The sequence below is a fragment of the Fusarium musae genome, chromosome 3 (genome assembly GCF_019915245.1).
Source record: "Fusarium musae strain F31 chromosome 3, whole genome shotgun sequence".
Lineage (NCBI taxonomy): Eukaryota > Fungi > Ascomycota > Sordariomycetes > Hypocreales > Nectriaceae > Fusarium > Fusarium musae.
The window spans coordinates 2,486,561-2,509,619 of NC_058389.1; the positions used below are offsets into that span (position 1 = coordinate 2,486,561).

Consider the following 23,059-nt stretch of genomic DNA (forward strand, 5'->3'; position numbering starts at 1 on the left):
TATGCACGCGCTCCGTCTCTTTTGAACACACAAGGTGGTGCCGTCGGTAAACCCGCCGGGCTTGATGATGTCTAAAGTAAGTGATGGATAGATGACGGGTTTATTTCTTCTCGCCAAAGGCAGGGGCCTTGCTAGAGACTAGAAGACCAATGATCAGACCGAATAAGCCAAGCACTGAGCTGAAAATTTCGATGACAAGAATCTTGACGAAGCTAGAGACGTATGAGTAGTTGGTCTAAGTTATGATGATTTTTGATATATGACGTACAGTGAAGGATCGGCAGCATCGGCCAGAGCAGCACCGCTACCGTTGATTCCAACGGCAACACCGCAGACAAGGTTGCACATGCCGACGGTAATACCAGACCAGAAGAGGGCATATCCAGTGTAATAGGAGTTGGCGGAGTAGAGCTCGGCTCCAGAGACGTTCTCGACTTTTTGCGAGAAGACGATAGCCATGATGACGCCGTAGATGGCGACAACTTCACAAAAGATGATGGAAATCAAGTTCTTGGTTCGGATACGAGGGGCCTTAACACCACCTCCGAGAATCGACGAGCCGGTAATGAAGATGCCCCTGGAGCCAATGCGTCAGAGCTGTGCTATAGGATTGTTGATTGAGGGTATACGCACCATGCAGCGCCGACAACAGAGAGACCGATACAAAGCGCGATTCCTAGCGTCGCCCATGTATAAGGCGAAACCGATTCGAGAAAACCGCCGATATCGAAGGACTCGCCACTTCCGGTGAAGAGCATATCTATACGACAGCATCATGGTCAGTAAAAAGCACAATAGAACCTTCAAGTATCAACGCCTATGGGGAACGGGTTTCGCGTACAAGCTCCAACGATGGTCAAGAACGACCCAATGCCGCCCACTCCATAGTACAGACTCATTGCAACGGTATTCGAATTGTTATCTCGACGATCCAGGGGTTGATGTGTTGGCGATGGTGAGCGTCGGGTCGGATGAAGGTGGCTTATTCTGAGCTTGAAGGAGCTCCTGTTTCAAGGTACCTTGAAGCTGCGATGCGTGTCCAGCAAGCAGGCAACTGGAATAACTGGGACCGACGTCACATGATGCGAGGCTGACTGGTGGCTTGTGGCGCGCTTAGTCATTCCCGCTTTGTCCATCCCTCGAGGCAGATGCATCTCATCAACCTTGCCTTCGACAAACTATCAACCACCCAACGCCGAAAATAGTAATTTAACGACCGACTTCTTTCGCGCCCGAACTTCAAAACCGAAATCATGGCTACCGGAGCGCAATCTTTCTATGAGCTGTACCGTCGAAGCAGGTACTGCGCCATATTGCTATGCGCTGCTATGCGACAGCCTGACTAACATGGTTCACTGCAGCATTGGCCTCGCTTTGACAGATACCCTTGATGATCTCATCAGCGACGAGCGCATCAACCCTCAACTTGCTATGAAGATTCTGAGCAATTTTGACCAGGCCATCACTGAGGCTCTCCAGAAGAACGTAAAAGCTAGACTTCAATTCAAGGTGGGCGAATACCTCCGAGCTCGGCGCACGTATGTCGACTAGAACTAACCGCCTCTTCTACAGGGAAGCCTCGACACCTACCGATTCTGCGACGAAGTCTGGACCTTCTTGATCAAGAATGTAACCTTCAAAATGGACAATGGGAGTCAGTCCGTCACGGCGAACAAGGTCAAGATTGTTAGCTGCAACGCCAAGAAGCCTGGCGAGGGACAATAAGTCAACGACTCACGAATGCGCACGATCGAACACGAAGAAAGGGATTTGCACCCTTCAAAAATTGGGACACTACTGAAATTCTGCTTTTTCAGCATTGGGCGGCGTTTGGAACCTGGCTCTTTACGAGGTACAACTACAGGACACTGATTTTTCGTGGGAAAGAAGTCAAGCACAAGACTCAGGGCTAGGAAACTAGAGTTGAATTTATGCACAGTCAACAGAAGTTTAGTCAAGAATGATATCAAATTGCTTTATTTGGACTGTATGTTATTGAGTTAGTAGTGAGATAACAGCAGCATGACGCAGAATTCACGTCCCCGGATTCTGGTGGCGTGGCAGGCCTCTCATGGAGCAAGAAAATATCAGACTTTGATATGAGGTGCCAAAATAAACTCAGAAAAAAACATACTAAACTTATCCTAAATGACTTAAGTTACCTAGGTAAGTTATATAAATCTTATTGTCATTTAGGATCAAAAGCCTCGAGTTTTCTTTCTTCCGCAGGCTGGTTACTTAAAACGTCTCTAACCAGGGGCGACTCTGCCTAAGACAGGCGGTCCCCCACTAAAGGACCACTTCTCGGCCTCTAACAAGGATGGATGCCAAGTCAATCCATCATCATAAGGGGCCGTCCATTCTCACCAACCTAAGAAGCCCGAAGACTCCGACGACCATGCTCCGTAAACGCCAGAAGCCAGAAGCTGTACCTCCTTCTTCATCGCCTTTGAAGGAACAGTCATCCCCTGAGATGCCGTCACCAAGTAATTGGAGCCTGCGGTCGCAATGGATGTTCTTTGCAGTTGCTAGCGGTGCTTGTGCTGCTTTCAATGGGGTTTTTGCAAAGTTGTAAGTACAAGGACATATTTCTCTTATCGTGACGATTATGCAGAGTCTATTTCGAGTGTATAGTGCAGATCGCACCATGGAGACCTCGCGCTGGAAAGAGGTAGCCTTAAAAGATTATGATGCTAATTTACTCAGGACAACTACACAACTCACAACCAAACTATCCGACAGCATTGCGAACCTGATCGGCCTATCCGCTCATGAGCATATAGTTGAATATCTCGTTCGAGGCGTAAGTTGATATCTTTGCTCTGACTTGACTTACAACTAAACCTTCAGATATTCTTTGTCCTCAATTTAACGTTCAACGGTGTTGTAAGTGACTTCCAGTCGAGCCTCTGATCACTCACTTATATGCTTCAGATGTGGACGCTGTTTACTCAGGCTTTGGCCCGTGGTACATCCACAACTCAAGTCTCCATCATGAATACATCCACAAACTTCATGGTTACCGCTGTCCTAGGTGCCTTGATCTTCTCAGAAGCTCTCCCTCCTTTGTGGTGGGCTGGTGCTGCGCTTCTTGTCGCAGGCAATGTCATCGTGGGACGGAAGGATGAGACTAAAGACGCTGGTGCTGCGGCTGCTGCTGAAGGGCCGAGTTATGTCCCTTTGCCGACTGAAGATGATGGAGCACAGCGTGATGACGATGAGGATGTTATTGATTTGGGTAGGGAGTCGGATGAGAGAACACGATAGACAGGCTGGCTAGTCAAACAGTCGTGGTGCAGAATGACACGGGAGACCTGCTGTTGGATCTTTGATAGAAGTGGGACATTTAGCATACGTTGAAAAATAGATTCAGTCCCAAACGCCAGTTATCATGCACGTCTCTATAGTAACAGATAATGAAAGGTAACGATCAACATGGTCATACAGTTACCGCCGACTCTCCAACTCGACACCCTCATCGAGCACCTCCTCATCACCATCTAATATTTGCCCTCTCCCCAGTGGCCGCTCACCACCAGAACTGCTTGTCAGGCGAATTCGGCCTCCTGAGTATCTTGAGACTCGACCAGAGAACCAGTTACCGGCTCTTTGAAAGAGGTTCCAAAGCTGTTCTTGCCCCTCTTCGATGCGATGATCATCCTTGGGGTTCTCGGCTGCTTCGACCTTGAACTGGTATTTCAGACAGTCTTTGACGGTTACGAGGCCGGTGAGCTTGCCATGATATTCAATCAATATAACTCGAGGCCCGATCTTTTGGAACAACTCCATGACAGTCTCGAGGGGCAGTCTCGGGTGAGCTGTGACGGGTGTTGCATCAACATATCGGCTAAAGTCGAGAGTTGAAGAGTGAGACGAGTCGCTATGGATGTTGTTGAGCGATGTACTGGACAGATTTGTCGACGATGGTGCAAATGTGCATTTTGCAGTCTCTGATAACGGTGAGGTTCGACTCATCTTATCAATGGCATATCGCAACTCCGTCCTACCTATATAACCAACAAGTACCTTGGTGTGTTTATCTTCCACCACGGGGAAGCCTTGGTATCGATCATCAGCAAGGAGGCTCTGGACCTCACCCAAGGTAAGTCCATGAACGGGCATCGAAACAACAGAGGTTCTCATGACAGCTGAAACGGGAACTCCAAAATTGTGCTCCTCTTTACTGTCAAGGAATGGCATTCCACTAAACCATATCATCCTATCTGCGATGCCTCCCTTGCCAAACAATTCGCTGACAGCTTTGGTGACTCCGACGACGATCATGGTGGGGAGAATATAGTTCAGAGCACCTGTGAGTTCGAACATGATGACCACCACAGATATGGTGATGTGCATGATGCCGCTGAGTGCCGCAGCGGCTCCTAGTAGGGCATATGTACCTGGCGTGATGCAAGGCTCGTCAGGTTTGCATGCGGAAAAGAAGACGCTGGTGGGATTGGCCTCGTGAATAGCTTGAACAAGAATTCCAATTGTTCTTCCGAAGGACGCTCCAATTGCCATTGAAGGAACGAAAATACCGGCGGGAACCTTGCATCCATAGGATAGTATAACCAGGAAAAGTCTCAGGAACGTCGCCAGGAACAGTGAAATTATGTTCCACCATCTCTTGTCAGGCTCGCAAAGACCGTGGTACGATTCTCCACGTCCACATTCCGAGAAGAGAATCTCCATACTCTCTGTCATGTCTATCCTCAAGAAGGCGTTGGGGTAGGCAATAATAGCAGTTCCCGCTGCTAGTAAAGTTGCTTCGAGAACTGCATACTCTTTCAAGTACTTCTTTCTGAATGACTGAACCCGCAAATTCCACTTAATCACAAAGGCTCCGTAGAGACCTCCGAAAATACCAATCAGGACGTAGAATAGCAGCTCGAAGAAATGCCAGTCGTTCTTATACTCGACCTGGAACATGACCAGTTGGCCCGTTCGGAAAGGATTCATAGCAGCGAGAACGGCTGTCGCTACCAGGGCACAGAAATAGCTTCGCCATAACGTCTTGAGGGGAAATTGGTTCGACATTTCCTCTAGAGAGAAGAGCACACCGCCGATAGGACTGCCAAAGGCGACAGCAACACCGGCAGCTGCCGAGGCGCTCAGAAACTCCCTAGTCTTAGAAGCGTTGCGTTTGTATTTGTCGAAAAGCCGAGCGATCACATTTCCTGTACACACGGCGTAGTGTACACTTGGGCCTTCTTTTCCAACCGACAAACCAGAGGCGATAGCTAGAGGGAGGCAAACTGATTTGATGATCAAAGTCCACCATCCAAGGAAGCCTTTCATAACAAACCCGGCAATGATGCACTTGATCTCAGAGATACCCGAACCGGCGGCATATGGTGCAAAAGACTTAACCAAAGTGCCCGCAACACAAGCAAATAGAGTCTATGCCGTTAGTATGCGCAAGAGTGAATGAAGACTTGGCACTTACTGCAAAGACAAAATAGATAAAATAGTTGAAGGGTTCGAAGCCAGTCCATCTGTGCCACTGATCGCAGCCTGTTCGGTATCAGCATCATCCATGTCACTTTACCCTGGCAACTACACACCATTCTCTTCTCCCCAGCAGCAAAAGTTCTCATTCAAATAGAAGCCTGTCTCGCAGTAACCCATCTTGACGTCTGAGAGCCATTCCGTAATGATATTGAGTAGTGCTGCATTCAAGCCAATAGCAACACCGATGATTGTTACCACGATCCAGGCTTGCGCTGCATCATAACTCCTCCACAGCTGATATCGCCAGCCAGGTTGTCCTTTGTCGTAGAGGCCGGCCGCTTGCTTTCTTCGCGCCTTACGCTTAGCTTGTTCTCGCGCCGCATCTTGCACCCAGTCTACCGCATATCAGTATCGAAGTCCGTGTTGTGGCCGATCGGGTCGCATACCTATTGTTGTAAAGTCCTGGTCCAGCTAGTTAGCACAGAGCCGCATATCCAGTGTCCCACAACATACTTCATATCTCTTAATCTCGGCAATCTCCTCCTCGATAAGTCCAGCCCCTGTCCGTGCTGTACTCCCTGTTTCTTGATCTGCATTCGAAAAGACGGAGGATAAACGCGATACCACCGAAGGACGTCTTTCAAGTCCAGGTCCAGGAGGCGCCAAGCTGAAGGATGATTGTCGCACGTTCATGGTTCAGGCAAGACGACCATTGTCGCTCAACCGCTATCTTTGAAGTCGCGCAAGTCGGGATTATTGGATTGACTGATTAAAAATGCTAGCGAGGCGAAAAGGAGAGCTTCTTCTTTGGTAGTCAAAGGCTATTTCGTAAACGTTGTTATATGGTGAGTGTCGTAGTGACCAACAGGGATGCTGACAGCTGAATATGTGGCTTTCGGTTCAGCCACAGTATCGCGTTTAGTGGTTGCAGCATCGCGTCTCAGACGGGACTTCATTAGGTAGGTAGTGAATATCATTCTTCGTTCACTGTATCTTGACTTCACAAGAACAGTAATTGCACATTCAACTCCCCTTATCAGCCATTGATAGCGATACAAAACGTTTGCTATCCTCTTGCATAAACATATTCCTCATATTCCCTTCTTTCTCGACTCCCAACTCTCAAACGAATCGCAACCCCTGATTCAATTCTTGGAGAATCCGCTTGTAGTCAAGGTACGGCTCACATTTCCTGTTCAAGATGGTCTTGCAATCCAAGTGTCATCTTAGACCTTGAATTCACTGTGTACCTACTTAATCCTGGTATCTGTTCATCTTTGTTCTCTCCCATATATTCTGCCTTGTGTTTTCTGGCTACTCCAACAACTTTGTTATCCCTTGTACTCAACTTTGGCCTTCGTCGCTCACCAATACAAGGCCATCCACCTCACGCATTGATACATCTGTTTGGCTCTTCTAACTCACCCAGACCTACTTAATCCTTTCACATTTCCCAGCAATTTCTGTCTCGACTACCGCCATGCCTTATAACACCACTGCTATTCCTCCTCGAAAGGAGCCTACAGGCCAGAATCAGCTCCCACGTAAGCTATTGACCATACTCTCCAGTCCCAATCTAACACGATGATAGTCTCTAGAGTTAAAAAGATCATCGCACAAGACCCAGATATCGGTCTGTGCTCTAACAATGCAGCTTTCGTGATAACTCTCGCTGCCGTATGTGCTCGCTACCCATTCTCACCCTGTCGTACTCATGCAGCATAGGAAATGTTTGTTCAGCATCTTGCAGAAGAGTCACATACCCAAGCCAAGCTAGACCGCAAACCTCGTCGAAACATCCAATACAAGGATGTTGGTAAGTTAGCTCCCTCTTACTTGACTCAGCAACCCTTTCTAACTTCAATAGCAAGCGCTGTTGCACACCATGACAACCTCGAGTTTCTTGAAGACGTGGTACCAAAGACTGTTCCCTACAAGAACATCAAGGCCAAGGCCAAGGCCACGCAGGCACGTCTCCAAGGTGACAATACCAACCAGAAGCTTGAGTTTCCTCTGGCAAACGGCGTTGGCAAGCCTCTTGTGAACGGCAACTCCGTGGATCATCATGATAGGCAAGATGACCCGAACACGCAGCTTGAGTTGGAGTTCAGACAGGCTTCTGGTGCGAACCGAGATGGGGATGTAGCAATGACTGGTTAGTTATAGTATTGCTCACTTGCTCATGGTAAAAAGAGGCGTTGGCAGGGCTGGCCTCAGTCCGCTAAATTAAAAAAAAAAAACGAGGACAAAAGCGGTCTATCATCATCATGTATATCACAAAACAAATGACAATCTTGATAATTGGCATCAAATTCCATTTCTTAGGGTGGGGTGATAGCCATAATGTGAAAGCGAAATAACCATAACATTTTTCCTGCAACCCCCAAAACAAGTGGTACACAGCCATCATAGTTGTCAAGATTTATTCCTCCATGGCATCTCCGTGAATACCAGAAGGCAGACGTCCCTCGTTCAGCTCCTTCTCCAGCGCGATAATCTCCTGTAGGCTGGTAGCCTTCTTGATACGCTCCTGTAGTCGCTTCTTCTCGGCGTCCGTCAGCTTTATTCGGGAAAGCTTGGAGGGCGCGTCCGAGCTGTCAGTCGAGGTGTTGAAGGTTGTGGTCTTGATACCCTGTATCTGTGTCGTTGTTAGCGTCATGCAATTGTTCCTATTATTGGCGATGTCCATACCTTTGAAGCCAGGGCTGTTGGCTCTTCTTCGGTTCCGAAGAGCTCGCGAGCCTTCTCCCGCTCGGACTCCTTAACCTTTTCGAAGTCAAGAAACCGCACGGAAGGACACTTCCATAGTACCCAGTATCGATAGTTCTGTACCATGCATCAATAATTGCTGCATCAGTGGACACGCCTCAAACTGACCTCCTTCTTGGAAACGGGGTTGTCCGACAGCACCAAGTGCGTCAAGCGGGGGAATGACGCCAGCGCATCCAAGTCCGCAAGCTCTGTCAGGTTGTTCGACGATAACACCAGGTTGGCAAGGTTTGGAATGGCCTTAGCCAGAGAGGGCTGAATGCTTGAAACGCGGTTTCGTGCGAGGAGAAGGGTCGTTATGCGAGGCGACAAGGGAAAGTTTCCCAGTACTTGAATGTCATTATCTGTGAAGTCGATGGCATCGTGAGGCTAAGCTGTTAGCAACAGAGCAACAAGGCAGAGAATTTGCAACTTACACCAGCGACACCCAAGTTCTCAATCGCGGGAATTCGATGGCCTGTTCACGCCGCAAAGACGATTGTATCAACTCTGCGCTCTCTAGAGATCAAAAATGTAGCATCTGCTCTTTTCAAAACGCACCTCGAAGATCAAGCTCTCGCTCCTTGAGCGGGTTGAGGTAGGATAGGGAATCCCGGATGAGGTCGGCGGTGAGCCGCATATTGGATTTGGGGCCGTTACCTCGGGTTCAGAAATGAAATTGCTTGGATTTGGCTCGCTGCGTGATCGAGTTTGGAGACTGTTTGGGGGGCGTGCGAATGTCGGTAGTGTTGATTTATGGTAAGGCAAGGCTGCGACTTGACGAGGCGTGGGGGAAATTTTGGTGTCGTGTGTGGCTTGAGCTTAGAGTGGCACACAGGCCCCAGCCACCATAGACTCAACTTCAGGACTCCGTACTCCAGGTAAGTTTGACAACATATGCCAGTAATCACGGAATAGGAGTAGTACAGAATTTTCGAAAAGGTTCATGTATATTGAGCACCATTTTAGAAGTTCTTGCTATTCCGCACACTACAATTGATAGGACAAACTCCAATGTGCTTAAGCTTAGCAGTTGATGATAATGTAATTCTTGCTTAGTTGTTCTATCCGGAAACAAGCTCCCAGCAAACTAAAAGGTGATTGCTCTTGATTTCTTTATAGATTGCATCGTGTCGCCAGCTGTATCCCGACTCTACTGAAACACAAAGACGACGCCCATCCTATCCACCGAAACGCTCATAATATAGGGGAACTCCAACAACGCCACATCTAAAATAGAATCCACGTGAGACTGCAGCAACTGTTGTTGCTGAAGGGATATAACTGTCGATCGAGGTGGTCGGGCAGTCGATGACTTGGCTCTAGATCCAGAACCAGCATTAGGGGCCGTTGGAGCTTGTCTGGGAAAACGCTCCGTGTTCAACGTCAGTGCCGTTGTTGGGTGGGAGGTCGTGTAAGTCGGTTTAGGTAGATCTGGGGACAGTCCACTGTAGATGAACGAGCTCTCCATCCGAGATAGATCCCAGAAGCGAAGTCTCTTATCTGATCCGCCAGTGACGATAAAGGCGTGCCTCACGTCTCTCGAGTCTTCTGCAGTTGCGGTTCCGACAACCATTGCACGAACTCCACGATCAGCATTGGCGATTTCGTTGGGTTCGATGTTAGTAGCATATCGTCCAAGCATGCCTTCTCGCTTATCTTCGTCCACGTCCCATGGTTCATATGCTTTGAGCCCATCCTTGCTGCCTCCCGTTCTATAAATTTCTCGGCAGACGGTTTTCTCCAGGTCCCAAACCGTGACCTCGCCTTGTCCAGTACCGCCAGAAATGCATACCCATTTGCCACGGCCTTTAGTAGGGTGGATGCAAATTCGGTAGATTGACCCTTTGCCTGGTAGACCCCAACCCTTGAGCCTCATCTTGAAACGCAGATCCCAGAGATCAACAACTCCATGAGAAGTACCCACGCAAAGCCAGTTGCGCTTCCTATCCACGCAAAAGCAAGTTGGCGTTCCATGGTGCACTGGGTTCTCGAGAGTATATAGGAGACTCATGGTCCTCAAGTCGATACCAAGAATCCTTGAGCGATTCGTAGCGAGGACAAGAATCGAGTTCGATTCTTGTCTGAAATGTTCACACCACACCGCGAACTCGCCATCTGGTAGTTGATACTCTCGCAAGACGCGCAATTTGCCGTATCTAATAACGCCACCAGCAGATACAGTGTCAACCTTCACTACGTGAACAGTACCATCGGATGCACAGCTAACAAAACAATGTGAGTTCTCTACAAAACAGAGGGCAACAACGCGCGTGTTATCTCCGTGTTTGTGGAGTTGACGAGAACGGTGTGTAATGTTTCGCTCGAGCCTAGCCGTATCCCAAACTCTCACAGTGCCGTCGTCGCCACCAGTGATGAAGAAAACATGGTCGGGGGATGGTAACACCCTATTGATGGGGCTTTTATGTTCAGAAAACGTTGCAACAAGTTGTCCGACTGGCTTCCAAGGTTCCTCGCCAGGTTGAACGCTAGCGCGACTCGCTTTGCTCCTCTTGATCGGCGTGACCATAGGCCCAAATTCGATAACATCACGAGGGAAATTATCAACATACATGTTATCCAACATTCTTTGTATGCTTGGATCGTTACCTGCGTAACTATGTTTCGACACCCGGGAGCCGGTAGTGTCGCCTTCATTCCCTTCAGAGGAAGCTTGCTGGTCGGTTGAGGTCTGAGCAAAAGGGCCCTCAACCTCACCAAACGCATTCGCGTCGGTGGTGCCAGTTTGTGCGATCGATTTGTTCTTGTCCTTGCGGTCAAGGAGACTCAAGGCACTTGCCTGATGGCGCACTGCATTTCTAGAAGGTGAACCTCCTTGAGAGGGTCCATCGTCGGCTGTCTGCATCAGCTGCCCTGCGGAAGGTGCTCTAGTATGCGTTCGACCAGCACTAGTTGGTGAAAGGAGCCGGCGTGATGAACGAGGTCCGACGCTTTGAACTCGGCGGTTATTGTTGACCCTCTTTTTTCCGCCAGTCGAGTCGTCAATAGTCATGGAGGCGTCCAAGAGGGCGTCTGCAATTGTGTAAGGTTCCGATGGTGGTTCAAGATCCACGATTGCATTGGGATCTCGAAGTGGCGCGTCATTGAAGAACACCGTCTGAGGAGTGATTCCCAATGATTTGAGAGATACTACGCCATTGGATGCGGTACCATCTGATGTAGAAGTATCACGCGCCTTTATTTTACTTAGACGCCAAATAAACTCACGTAGGGCATCAAGCTTCAACTCATCTTCATGCTTGAGTCCGAAGTTTCTGAGTTTTGTCAACCATTGCTCATCTTCGTCATTTCGAGCCACTCGCCCCATGGAGCTTTGCATCAAGTCCCGAGAGGTGCGGCTTGATGTTGACCCTTTGGAGCCGAACAACAATGGTGTGAGCTGTTGCAGGGGCTTCCAGTAGATGCCGCGTTCTGTCTTCGAGGCCCACGTTATAGCCTGGTCAAAGACATTTCGAGCCAATGGCCTCTTGAGAGCATCAAGTATGTTGAGCTCGGAAAAGTCAGAGAGAACCTCCACTTTCAGGAACGGTTTTACAAGGGGCATCAGGTTACACCTGATATCAGCAGGCGGCAAATACCGTGCCGACATTGATATGAATTCTGCTGCAGATTCGCGGATCCAGATATTTGGGTGCATCGTGAACCGACTGATGAGATCAACTAGCTCCCACACCTTAGGCCTTGATAACAAGCCAAGCCCAGCGAGCTGAGCAAGCGAATGGAGAGCGGCTTGTACCACGTACTCTTCTGGATCAGTCAAGGCTTGTATCATCAATGGGAGCATGAACTCCTCCAAACTCGTGCTTCCGATGAAAGCTGCGATGCCGACGATCGTATCAAAAAATGCACATTTCAGCGTCCAGTCTCGATCGTTCAGATATGTGTTAAGATGAGTAAGGAGGACATCGTTTGAATGATGGTCAAAGAAGAGGCATAGCTCGGGTACGGAGGCTAAAAATGCTCTGCGAACCGAAATGTCCGGGTCTTCTACCAATTGTTTTGAATGGCTCTCGAGGACTTCAAAAAGCTGTCGCCCAGCGTTGTCAAATACGCTCTCAAAGTTGGCCTTGGCATCCGCTCCAGGTTCGACTTCAGGATCGGTAATAGGCATCGAGCCATCAGCTCGGAGGCTTGATGCCATATTGAGGAATCTCTGTGCAGTAGTTGCAAGACTGCCGAGACAAGAAGCATAAGCTGCTCTGACCAAGGAACTGGGTGCCCGTGATCTAGATCCCAACGCGATTTCCATTCGAGGTAATACATACTCTACCAGGACATGAGAGTTGAATGCATTGACTGTCTGCACCAGCTGCAGAAGCTGAGTAATGGTTCGGATAGCCGCAATCAGCACTAGGTCTGTCTCGTCTGGGACGAGAAGTGTCATGAGATATGGCAAAACTCTGTCCAACTTGGCTTCATCAGTCAGTCTTTCAGAAAAGGCAAGGAGTACATCACATGCGCGGATCCGAGAAGATGCTCGCGCAGTGTTTCTTAGTTGAGACACGATCAGCGTCAGGAATATCAACGTTCCATCATCTTCTGGTGGCTCTAATTCGGAAGATACGGTATGGTTGTGATTCGGGATGTTAAGTCTCACTGGGAAATGCGATAGGCTCAGCCTTGGAGGCGGTTGAAGTTCGTCTGAGGTACGTTTCTCAAGCTGGTAACCAAGGAAGTATGAGATCTTATCAAAGTCGTAAAATACACGATCGATTCGATCATCAGCTTCTCCAAGATTTTTCGAAGTGCCTGACATGGGACTGTTGCCAGATGAAGGGTCTGTTATGAGCTCCATATACTGGTGTAGGAAATTGTAGAAGTAGTGTGGAAATACTTTGCCTTTCCAGAACTCTAGGTACTGGTCTGCTGAGTAACGTTTCTCGGGGTCAAGCTGAATCATGTGGGCTATCATATCGGCGAGGTCCTTGTTTGCGATGGTGCTCAGATGCGTAATCACAGGGTCGTACTCGCCACGTCGATACTTGTACAGCTGTGCGAGGCTGAAGATGTCCGACTCAAGAAACAGTTGCGCAATAACACAACCAGCACTGAAGATGTCCATTGCCCATGTCATCTTCGCATTCTTCGGCGGCGCCTCCCCAGAAGCATAGAAGCGCTCGGGGGCGATATAGCAGGTTCGGAGGCCTGATGTATCGAAGAAGTAAGAGAAATCAGCTGGGTTGTCGTCGGGGAGCATCACAGGCTTATAGGCGGAGGAGAAATCGGAGAGGTACAGCCAATTCCACGAGGTCACGAGGACATTCTGCGCCTTAATGTCGCCGTGGTAGACATCGCGTGCATGGCAATCGCGAAGAGCGCAAAGCAGCTGGAAAGCCAACCATTTTTTCTCGATGTCCTCGAGGAACGGTCGAGTGCTGACTCGGTCGTAAAGTGAGCTGTAAAGGAACTGGCGGACCAAGTAGCCGTTGGTCTCGGTCTCGATAATGCGCTGGAATCCGAGCGTGTTGGGGATTTTGTCTATCGCGTTACTCTGCTCTGATTTTGGTTAGAACATCACTGGAGGGTGTGGAAAACGCCTGAAGGTTACCTATTATCTGTTTCTTGTATTGCTGTAGCTTGACGTCGGCGTACGGCTTAACCAGGACCTTGACGAGCACTAGACCATTCTCGTGACGCCCACGAATAGACTTCATGAACCTCGCATTTCCTATGCTCTTCTCAAAGTGAACATCACTAAGCTCCGAGATATCGATGCCTGCGGAGCCGACAGACGGCGTCGCGAGGGAGAACCCTTGACCCATGATTTGGTGGGGGGCCTAGGGGAATCGTGAAAGCTATCGATCGGCCACGCACGAAGCTATCGTCATTTTGAAAGAGTGAAATGGCAGGTGTACGTTGTCTGGAATATAAGATAGCGCTTAAGCCGCGATGCACTGATACGATGTTGAGGTTACCCAACGTAGGTGTCTAGGTATGAAAAGGTAACAAGCCGTGGTCGATGTAGGAGTGAAGCTTGTCTTGTCACTACCAAGGTGCCTTGCGAGGAACGTCATACGGAAGCAGTTGGAGGTGCACGCGGAAGACCATGCCCCACTAAACCACGTCTAAGTGAATCTAGCTGAGGCTCTACCCAACACAACGACATAGAAGGCCTTTCAACGCAAAAGAAAAACTTAAGATTTAAGATCGCAGTAATTTATCATTCAATTTGATTTGTTTGGTAATACGCTTGCTTCCAAGGTAGGGGCAAAGGTAGTCATACTCTTGTCGCAAGTTGCACCAAGTCTACCTAAAACATAATTCACGATCTATAAACCAGACTTCACAATCCATGGAAGAATGAATCAGCCGAAGTACAATTTATACAGCGACGCCTGTGGGCCTACTTCGGTCTTAGGGGGTAAACCGCACAGCGCAGAAGAGCTGAATGCTCGTTTCTTGGAATCCCGTGGCCACAGTGGCTAACCCATGAGCTTGCTGATGATGCTAAGGAACCCTCACCAGGCATATCAGCCTGCAACGCGAGAGTATATTCTCAACCTTTCCCCCGATCAAGTTAGGTCCTTTGGGAACATATTTCGTCCGTTCGTAGTAGAGACCTTCATGAAGCCTTTCGGGCTCGAATACCGGGTTTCTAACAGCTTCCTGTTTACTTAAAGGGTCCCAAGAGATGTTTCTTGAACTTCATTCACCCGCTGGAAAGGGCGAATGAAAGATAAAGGTTTCGCCAACTCAGTAAACCTAAGACATACACTACAGTTTGCCTAAACTTATGAACTTCGTAAAAGATTAGATACTCTGGGCTGTTTATGCAAGAAGCTGAGATGTCCTTTGAATGAAAGTCGAGTTCCAATTTAAGGTACCTATCTTTGGTTTCTTACGAGAACGAGGGAAACGCGAGTTGTATAACGTCATTTTCGAGATTCCCATTGTTCATGACCATAAACCTAGATAGAACTATGAAACAAGAAAAGAGTAATCGGAAATACAGCCAAGTCCCTTAAAATCTTTAGAGCATGCAGCAACCCCGACGCTATGAATGGTCTTTCTTTTGACATAAGATAAGCTCCAAAGTGACAATCAACAACTAGTATAGGTACGATACAAAGCCAATCCATACGGACGCAATGCTCACGCTTCGTGATAAGTATAAAATGAAGGGTGGAAGACGGTCCTCCGTTTTCCAGCAGATGAGAGTAACCAAAACAAATTCCAGTGAGTTTTCTCCCTTTTTGAAGTTTTCTTCTTCCCCAGTCCGTGACGCCAATGATGATCTCAATGAGTAGTAACATGAGCGATGCTGAAAGCAAAGTACCTTAAACAATTGAGCTTCTCGTCATGGTGTTTCAAGAATGACGGCCCAGGCACACGACTCGTGACCACGCTATGGTCCACGACTGCGCATCGCCCGGGTTGATCGATATTGCAGTTTGGGAAGTTCCATTTCGACATCGATGCCTTCGTCGGCTTCCATAATATTTGGATCCACAGCCATAGGTGCCATGGGATCTGCTGGGATAATAGGTTCGGCAGCCTCGAGCTTTGCGGGCTCCAACTTGTTCTCCTCCTTAGTAGGTGTCGGGCTGCTCTCCTTCAAGCCAACGGCCATATCGCGACGCATACTTATGGGCCGCCGTGTCCGGACTTTGCCCATCTCGCCTGTTTCCTTTGCTAGTTCAGGCTCTTCGCGCTCTACGCGCTCCATTTCCGTCTTGGCCATCTCGAGAACCTCAGTCAGTCGTTTCTGTACTTTGCTGATCTCGTCGTTGCAGTCGCCATCGCGAAGGAACTGATGAGCACCGTGCTCACACATGCTCTGCACAAATTCGAGGCCCTTATCCAGCTTATCGTATACGTCTGGTGGTTGGTCGCCAGCACCGGGTCGAGATATTGACATAGGGCCGAATCGCCTGCTGCTCATGTATCGTAGTGAAGGGAGAGCGTCGTCATTACTTCCATCCTCTGATACGTCTTGCTCCGCAAGTTTCTTGATCTGGGCAACTCTTGCGGCCATCTTGGCTTTGCGCATCAGGTTCCGACTTGACGAGACAAACCTCACAAGATCGTCAAAGAAGCTCTGAACATAGCTATCATAGTAAACAATGATCATGCTCCGTGTTCGATAAGCGGTAGGGGCGTCTTCGTTGGACATCATAGATGGCGACTTAGGCTTCTTTCTAACCTGAGCTCGTGCTCTGGCTTGTGCGGCTTTGATGATCTCTTGTTGCTGACGAATGGAACCAGGGCTTGGGGTATGCACCTTGGGTGTCTCGGGCTTGACTGGTGTCTGTGCTGTGTTGTCACCTACGCCATCTTCGAGGATGTCCTTATTCGCTGGGGCCTCGGCGTGAACTACTGGAGGATCATCTTTAGGCTTGAGTGACTCGGTTGAGCCTTTGTTGCGAAGCGACTTTGTCTCCGCACTTTTGCCCTCCGCGGCAGCAACAGCGGCCAGCTCGGCCTGGCGTCGGTCGATCTGGCCACTGAGGTCGTCGAGTCGCTGTAACCAGTCCGGAACGTTATTGACAAGATTCTTAAGCGCATCCATAGCCATGTCGCGGAAGTCTGTTTCTAGCGGTGGAGCCGTGTTGGCTGAAGGTATAGGGGCCAGGTGATGTTCACCCGACTCCCTAGCTGTCGGATTGAGGAATTGCAATATATGCTAGAGCTGGTAGCTGCGTGTTTGCAGACCTACGGCGAATGAGGCAAGTTGGGTGATTTGACTTGATCGGGGACCTGGTGGCAAATAAAGGTAGGGTGATCGGCAGCGTTTCGTGTCTCGGATGGATCAAAGTCCAATTCGTGGGTATCAAATAGAATCAGTGAGAAATAATTGGTAAAGCAAGCACCATAGCACTCAGGTAGGACAGAGGCATAGAAATTGGATCGTTTCTTGGGTGAGACTCGTATCAGCCCTCTTTTGTCTCGTGATGGTCGTAATCGTCGTAGGCGTCGTTAGATGATACAAAGGTTCTCTCTGGACAAGAAAGGGTAGAAAGGTGTACAAATGCGTTAATGCAATTTGATATGGATTGGGCACAAGGTCAAAGAGCTTCAAGACAAATGCCCAAAGTTGCAGGAGGATAGAGGATGTCGTAGGTGTTTAAGATTAAAGAGCCAAGGCTGGTTGGTTGAAACGAAATGATTCGAGTTGGACTTGGTTTGGTTCAGGCCTGGTCTGACGCTTGATGGGTCCACTAAGATGGAACGAACCTGGCGCGATGCTTGAATGTTGGTTGTGAAGAGAACAGGTAGAACCAACAGCTGAGGCCTCGGAGAAGAGATGAGGACGGAGGTGAAAGCAAGGTTTGCAACTGCGAAAAGTCCACTGTGAGCGGTTCTTCAATTGATCGCTTACGTCTCGTCTCGTGTCGTCCTGTCTCAACAGGGCAAGGGACTCGGCAGGTCGGACGGAGGCTCAGGCCTTCTAGGGAAGAAGTGGCCGGGTGGGTAGTGGGAGTGCGGCGGGGAGAGATGGAAGCTAGAGAGCGCGGAAGACGGGAATTGAAGCGTTTTAGAGAGTCCAAGTAACGACTCCCAGGATGTATGGACCCGATCCGAACAGCCCTGTCTAGGGTCTTAGTCTTATCCGATCTTGCACTTCCAGTGGCCTTCTAAGCTCCTCGGATTGGCTGAATGGTCTCTGGACGGGCGAGGGCAAGCCACAGTCCACTAATGACGGGGTAGTTTTGAGCTTGGCTCAGGGCGGTTAAGGGCTGAAGCTGGCTGAGAGTTTGCTGCTTAGGGCGCGGGAGTTGGAACGATTTAAACCCTGAAGCGGTAAAGGTCAAGGATCAGAATGAGAAGAGGAGCCAAGGAGCCGAGAGTCGACGAGAGATCGGCTGCAGTGGGAAGAGAGGAGGAGGTTGAATGGGATGGTGTAGAAGAGAGAAAGAAAGAAAGAGGACGAAGGGAGAGGCAGGCAATTAGAGATGCAGAGTGATAACCTAAGCCTGTACGTAGCCCAATAGACGAAAAAGAGAATAAGATGGAGAGAGGGTTGGTGTCAGAGGGAGGGGAGCAGAACAAGCATGAACATGGGTGGTATGGGTAAGGATGCCATGCGAGCGAAAAGGCGGGATGGGGATGGCGAGAGATTTTATTGCAGCACAGTAGTAGTAGCAGAGAGATGCAGATGCAGATGCAATGCATATTGGCATTGCATGGTTCAAGGTCATGGTCAAGGTAAAGCAAGGTCGCTGCAGAGAGTGGCAGAGAGAGGAGAAGGGTAAACAGAGCGAACGAGCCTACAAGACGGGGTGTTTGTTTCTCTAGGGGGGTCAAGGGGCGTGTAGCATCAATGCCCTCTACACCACCAAAAGGTGTGTACTTCAGAGGAACTCTCTGGCACACTGCATAGTACATACAAAATGCATGTACTACATACCACTCGTACAACACCCTTGAGCACTAAATAGCAAAGCAGAGCAAAGGCTCAATGAGAGGGGGATTTTTGGCAAAGATGAGATGGGGAAAAAAAAGATTATTCCATTACAGGGATTGTCGGAGGATGGACAACGGCGGCTGGGCGGCAGGAATCACGGCCGCGGCGGCACGGTGCAGGCCAGGCTATTTGCAGTGCCTTGGCTGATGTCGGCTTTGAGGAAGAGGGCCTCTGACCTTGAATCAGGGTGTCAAAAGAGTAGCGAGTTAGTTGACGCTCTAAGTTCATACCAAGTTTACTAGCTATTTTTGTCGATGATGGTGGATCAAGATGGAGCTCCGTCTTGTCTCCCCAACAGTGGAGAAGAGTTTAGGGGAAACATGCAAGTAATCATGAGGTGTCATTGTTGATACACTGACAACTGTACCCGTGATGCTTTGAGATACTCATGTTACCATGCATTGAAGACGGCCGACTCACTGAACTCTAAAAGAGACCATCATAGAAACAATCAACCTGAGTACTGAACAAGGACCCCTGCGAGGTGATCGGACTTGATAAGATATGCCATGGGGGTCAACTTGAGGCGAGTGCGAGATGTGCGGGATGCCACGCAATGAAATGCATTGGGGTGAGAAATGTGACTGACGTTTTAAGGGACGGGATTAGTTCAGTCGAGCTAAGCCAATTGTGCGTCTAGTTGTTTGTGGCTTGGTGTTGAGTTTTGACACAAAACTGTCAATGGTGTCTCGCTTTGTGCTTTGACGTTAAATAATGGAGAGGTCACCATAAATGAGACAAGATTTCTCAAGCCCAATGGTCTCTCCAATGATCAGCCACGCTTCAGGTAACTCAGATATCATCAATCAACTTCTCTCTTGCTGATTGATACTGTGTTGGAAGAACTGCCTACTCGTAAACGGGGAATGTTTCCAGCGGGGATCATGTGGAGCTGTTGAGTTGAGCCACGGCCCATGATGCACTCTCTGGCACAGACAGGCTCATGCATGACAAGTCAAGTCGCAAGGATTCAAACCGTACACTGTTGCCGCTATTATTGTTGAATAAACCCAGACCAACAGGAGTTTTCTCTTTCAATGACCACAGCGGATTCTCCTGTTCACAACAGAAGTGTTCATGCCTGATATGACATGACAACTTAACATGTTGCACGAATCCTTCAGAAACGGAAGAAGAAACAAATAAACGCACCGCTCTTCCGTCGATCGCATCTCGCCTTGTCCAACCTTCGGCCCGCTACTCATGGCTCTTCTATCACAATATCCGCAAGACATTCCCTCGTGCCGAACCTTCGGTGACGGAAAGGAGAAAAAAACACGGAGGTTGTTGAACATCGCCCTCGAAGCCTAAATCGGGTGATTCTTGCGCTTGTAGGACATTGCAATGGATCTACGTGAATGCCGTGTTTGCTTGCATACCAAACCTCCCGACATCAGTTTCGCTTATTTTTCATTCTCATCCTCATCCTCATGATATGGTGGTTTTCTCGATTCGATCTGGAGCTTATCGGCCAACGCGAATGTATGTAGTCTGATATCAAGTTCAGAATTTTTGCTTTTTGTACAACCAACGTTTGGCCGTTGAACCCTTGACGAACTTAGATCCCTGCACCCCCACCTTTACATGCATTATTTCCATTCTTTGATTGATTGCTTTGAAACTGCAGGTAGGACAAGATTGTTGTCGCTTGGTGGTCAGAGAGGGTTTCCTCAGGCACAGTCTGATATGTAATCATGACAGACCACTCTGAAAGCTTGTGGTGGTGATAGACAGGTGCTCTGCTGTTGTCGATGACACATTGTACCACCCAAGTCTAAGACTTTCCAACAGGTACATCTATCTAATCATGGGTGCTGTTGTGATTTTCCAAGACCCAATGCCATTATCACTATAGAGTACAGTTATCTCATTCTTAAAAAATTATAGAGACAAATTCGACGCCTCCTTAGTTTCAACCCCATGGTCAACAAGGACTCATTAACGAAGCGTTATAGACTACGGAGTACCGCTTCTTTAGTTTCTTCTAGACGACGGAAAAAATTCTTTATCTGGTTTCTCATCAAAAACCCTTGTCATACCCTCCCTATGCACGATCTTCCTCTGAAACGACCTACCTACAGAGGAAGGTCGAGAAACACAACACCGCACTTCCCGTCGTTTGTGCGATCAGAGCATAAACTGAATATCGCATGGCTACCGGTTCGCTGCAATTCCTATAATAGGTAATGCCACAACAGGCGGAAACTATCAGCCTTGTTCCTCACGAACTTGTCATTGTGCTGCATGCCGATACTTGTTGTTAGTGACACTGTATATATCCGTCCGTACTTGACGATCTTCTTCAAGGAAGACAGGGTTTACCAATCTCCGTCTTTGAAAGCCCACATGTCCTCTTGGATTGTCTCAAAGGTGAATAATCCGTCGGATATTAGGCATGTTCTCAGGAAATTCTAATCACTCTTCGCCAGACCTCAACTCAATGACTTCCTCGAGAGGAGCGTGTTGGTTCTTATTTTCCTGGTTAAAATCGAGTGTAACCCCAAACAGCTGATACATATTCAACCTGTTCTTCAACGTCCAGAGAGGCTGTGCCATCGCCGCGTGTCCATGTCCAACGGCTAAAGGACAACTCATTACGCAGCCAAGCCAAGGGGATCATCTCACATAGCAGTGCATATCAACGTCGCATCAACAGCTCGTAACATGACAATAACTAAAACACACTATGATCGACTGTTGTTTGTTCCCTATAGTAGTTCCGCAACCGATAGTTCACTAACGTTATCTAATGAGAGAATGGCCTCCGGGGGCAAGAAAACACCGAACCTTGACACAGGGTGTCGAAATAAACTTAGTAAAGAGTCCCTTAAATTTAGGGTAGATTTACCTAAATATTTTTATCACTTGGGGGTAAGGTCCTGAGTTTTCTTTCCTCCCCTAGAAAGGCCAAGCTGTCACGGCAGTTCAACCCATTCTTGTCATTGTCCGATTCGCAGTCTGGCTTTTTTCCTTTTCGGCTCTTTTTCTCTTTTCCTTGATCGGCCTCGCTTGGCTTCGCTTCCGCGATGCTAGTCCAACGGCCAACTAATAAGCTCAAGTTTGCGCCCGGGCAAGAGAGATATCCATAGTACGTAGTTTCTATACGCCTCCCATCTCGATACGTTTTTCAATTCGAGACGTTTGTTCTGCTCGGCACTTCTGAAGCGAGGACAAGCAGCGCGTGCGGTGTCCCCAGTCATGCTATTTCCTGATCAACGGAGTCTTGACCAGAGAGATCAGCAAGGTTCTACGGGTTGCAGGCGTCAACAATTCATCACCTGACTAGACTTGACTCTGTTGGTCAAGGTTCATATCCTTGAACAAAGCAATTTGCCCTGTTTTCTCTTCAGCAGAGCAGGGCTTTCAGCCGACAAGTGCCGCGCCGACATGGATTCAAAATGTCTCATCATGGTCGTTATTAAAGAACCCCAGTTTCTTAAGAATGTTGGTTGTTGATCCACAAGGATGAAAAGGTCTAGAACTTGACTAGACGCTTGGCTCGAGACGAATACAAACGGAATTTCTGATGAATTCGATTCGATATCTCGGCGGTGTGGGCGTTAATAAATCGGCCGTCTCTTGCATTTCCGAGGTTGCACTCAGAAGCATGAAGGATCATCAACAGCCCCAATCCGTCAACTCGCAGCAGACAGTGTCATTCCAGTCATAGCTCTGGAGAGCTAGAACTCCATAACTTAGACGCAACTACATAGCAAAAGGTTTAGCTTGTCAAAGATCAACGAATAGTGCCCGCTGGTGTTGTGCTTTGACTTTGACTTGTCTGGTCTCTGGAAGGCCGGCTCGCTCCGCTTTGACGATGCACGAAAAACGGTCGAAGGGGGTTTGAGACAGTGGAAGCCCTGTGCTTATGACGATATAATTACAGGGTTCGTGTCTGGCAGTTTGAAAAGGGAGAACGAGAGAATATGCATTGAGACGGTTACTGAGACACTGACAGGCAATCAAAGACATGCATAGCAGATCCAAAGCACTCATGAGACCTGGCTAAGCCGTTTTCGTTATGCCGTAGAAGGCCACAGGGGTTTTGGACTGGATGAGGCACTTGATGCTGTGTGTATGAAGCATCAACTCTTAGTAACCTAAATTCACCGTAAATCGCCAGAGGTAATCCATGCGCACCGATGACTTGAATAAGAAACCTTTGCCTTCTCTTATTCTCTTTATTTCCGACTAACCTGCCTTCTCGGAACAGGTCCGATTAATCCTGGCAGCCATCAAAGTATGTATGTTGGTTGTTAGTTATCGTCTGTTGGTCCCCAGTTTCTTGAGGACAGCCAAGGAACTCATCATCATTGCTGCGTGCCAAGCTATACGATCAGGCACAGTACTGTGTTCTGTAGGAACTCTCGTGCCATGCTGAAAATATGCAACCGTCGCTCTTTGACTCATGCCACTCGTCAACTACCGGCGAGC

At 48.5% G+C, this 23,059-nt stretch overlaps 8 protein-coding genes across 8 annotated transcripts; 3 read left to right on the forward strand and 5 right to left on the reverse strand.

Moving 5' to 3' along the window:
* Positions 1-100: 100 nt before the first annotated feature.
* VMA16 (H(+)-transporting V0 sector ATPase subunit c'') lies at positions 101-899 on the reverse strand (the record flags this gene model as incomplete). Its single annotated transcript, XM_044821918.1, has 4 exons — positions 101-212; positions 269-577; positions 634-760; positions 842-899. The coding sequence occupies 4 exons, from the start codon at positions 897-899 to the stop codon at positions 101-103; spliced, it is 606 nt and encodes a 201-aa protein (XP_044683251.1).
* Positions 900-1,253: 354 nt separating this feature from the next.
* On the forward strand, positions 1,254-1,725 carry TOA2 (Transcription initiation factor IIA small chain (TFIIA 13.5 kDa subunit); the record flags this gene model as incomplete). The annotated part of the gene is made up of 3 exons (XM_044821919.1): positions 1,254-1,300; positions 1,362-1,509; positions 1,573-1,725. 3 exons carry the CDS (start codon positions 1,254-1,256, stop codon positions 1,723-1,725), a joined length of 348 nt encoding a protein of 115 aa, XP_044683252.1.
* A 673-nt stretch (positions 1,726-2,398) lies between these two features.
* J7337_004224 (uncharacterized protein) lies at positions 2,399-3,267 on the forward strand (the record flags this gene model as incomplete). Its single annotated transcript, XM_044821920.1, has 4 exons — positions 2,399-2,571; positions 2,707-2,803; positions 2,851-2,886; positions 2,935-3,267. The coding sequence occupies 4 exons, from the start codon at positions 2,399-2,401 to the stop codon at positions 3,265-3,267; spliced, it is 639 nt and encodes a 212-aa protein (XP_044683253.1).
* A 180-nt stretch (positions 3,268-3,447) lies between these two features.
* On the reverse strand, positions 3,448-6,144 carry J7337_004225 (uncharacterized protein; the record flags this gene model as incomplete). The annotated part of the gene is made up of 5 exons (XM_044821921.1): positions 3,448-5,400; positions 5,447-5,514; positions 5,565-5,846; positions 5,898-5,913; positions 5,965-6,144. The coding sequence occupies 5 exons, from the start codon at positions 6,142-6,144 to the stop codon at positions 3,448-3,450; spliced, it is 2,499 nt and encodes an 832-aa protein (XP_044683254.1).
* Positions 6,145-6,931: 787 nt separating this feature from the next.
* On the forward strand, positions 6,932-7,611 carry J7337_004226 (uncharacterized protein; the record flags this gene model as incomplete). Its single annotated transcript, XM_044821922.1, has 3 exons — positions 6,932-6,995; positions 7,202-7,267; positions 7,319-7,611. The coding sequence occupies 3 exons, from the start codon at positions 6,932-6,934 to the stop codon at positions 7,609-7,611; spliced, it is 423 nt and encodes a 140-aa protein (XP_044683255.1).
* A 262-nt stretch (positions 7,612-7,873) lies between these two features.
* On the reverse strand, positions 7,874-8,839 carry LEA1 (U2 snRNP complex subunit; the record flags this gene model as incomplete). Its single annotated transcript, XM_044821923.1, has 5 exons — positions 7,874-8,089; positions 8,143-8,277; positions 8,329-8,589; positions 8,637-8,677; positions 8,761-8,839. 5 exons carry the CDS (start codon positions 8,837-8,839, stop codon positions 7,874-7,876), a joined length of 732 nt encoding a protein of 243 aa, XP_044683256.1.
* Positions 8,840-9,352: 513 nt separating this feature from the next.
* Positions 9,353-13,982, reverse strand: J7337_004228 (uncharacterized protein; the record flags this gene model as incomplete). The annotated part of the gene is made up of 2 exons (XM_044821924.1): positions 9,353-13,716; positions 13,769-13,982. 2 exons carry the CDS (start codon positions 13,980-13,982, stop codon positions 9,353-9,355), a joined length of 4,578 nt encoding a protein of 1,525 aa, XP_044683257.1.
* A 1,583-nt stretch (positions 13,983-15,565) lies between these two features.
* On the reverse strand, positions 15,566-16,735 carry J7337_004229 (uncharacterized protein; the record flags this gene model as incomplete). The annotated part of the gene is made up of 1 exon (XM_044821925.1): positions 15,566-16,735. The coding sequence occupies one exon, from the start codon at positions 16,733-16,735 to the stop codon at positions 15,566-15,568; it is 1,170 nt and encodes a 389-aa protein (XP_044683258.1).
* Between the last annotated feature and the right edge of the window lie 6,324 nt (positions 16,736-23,059).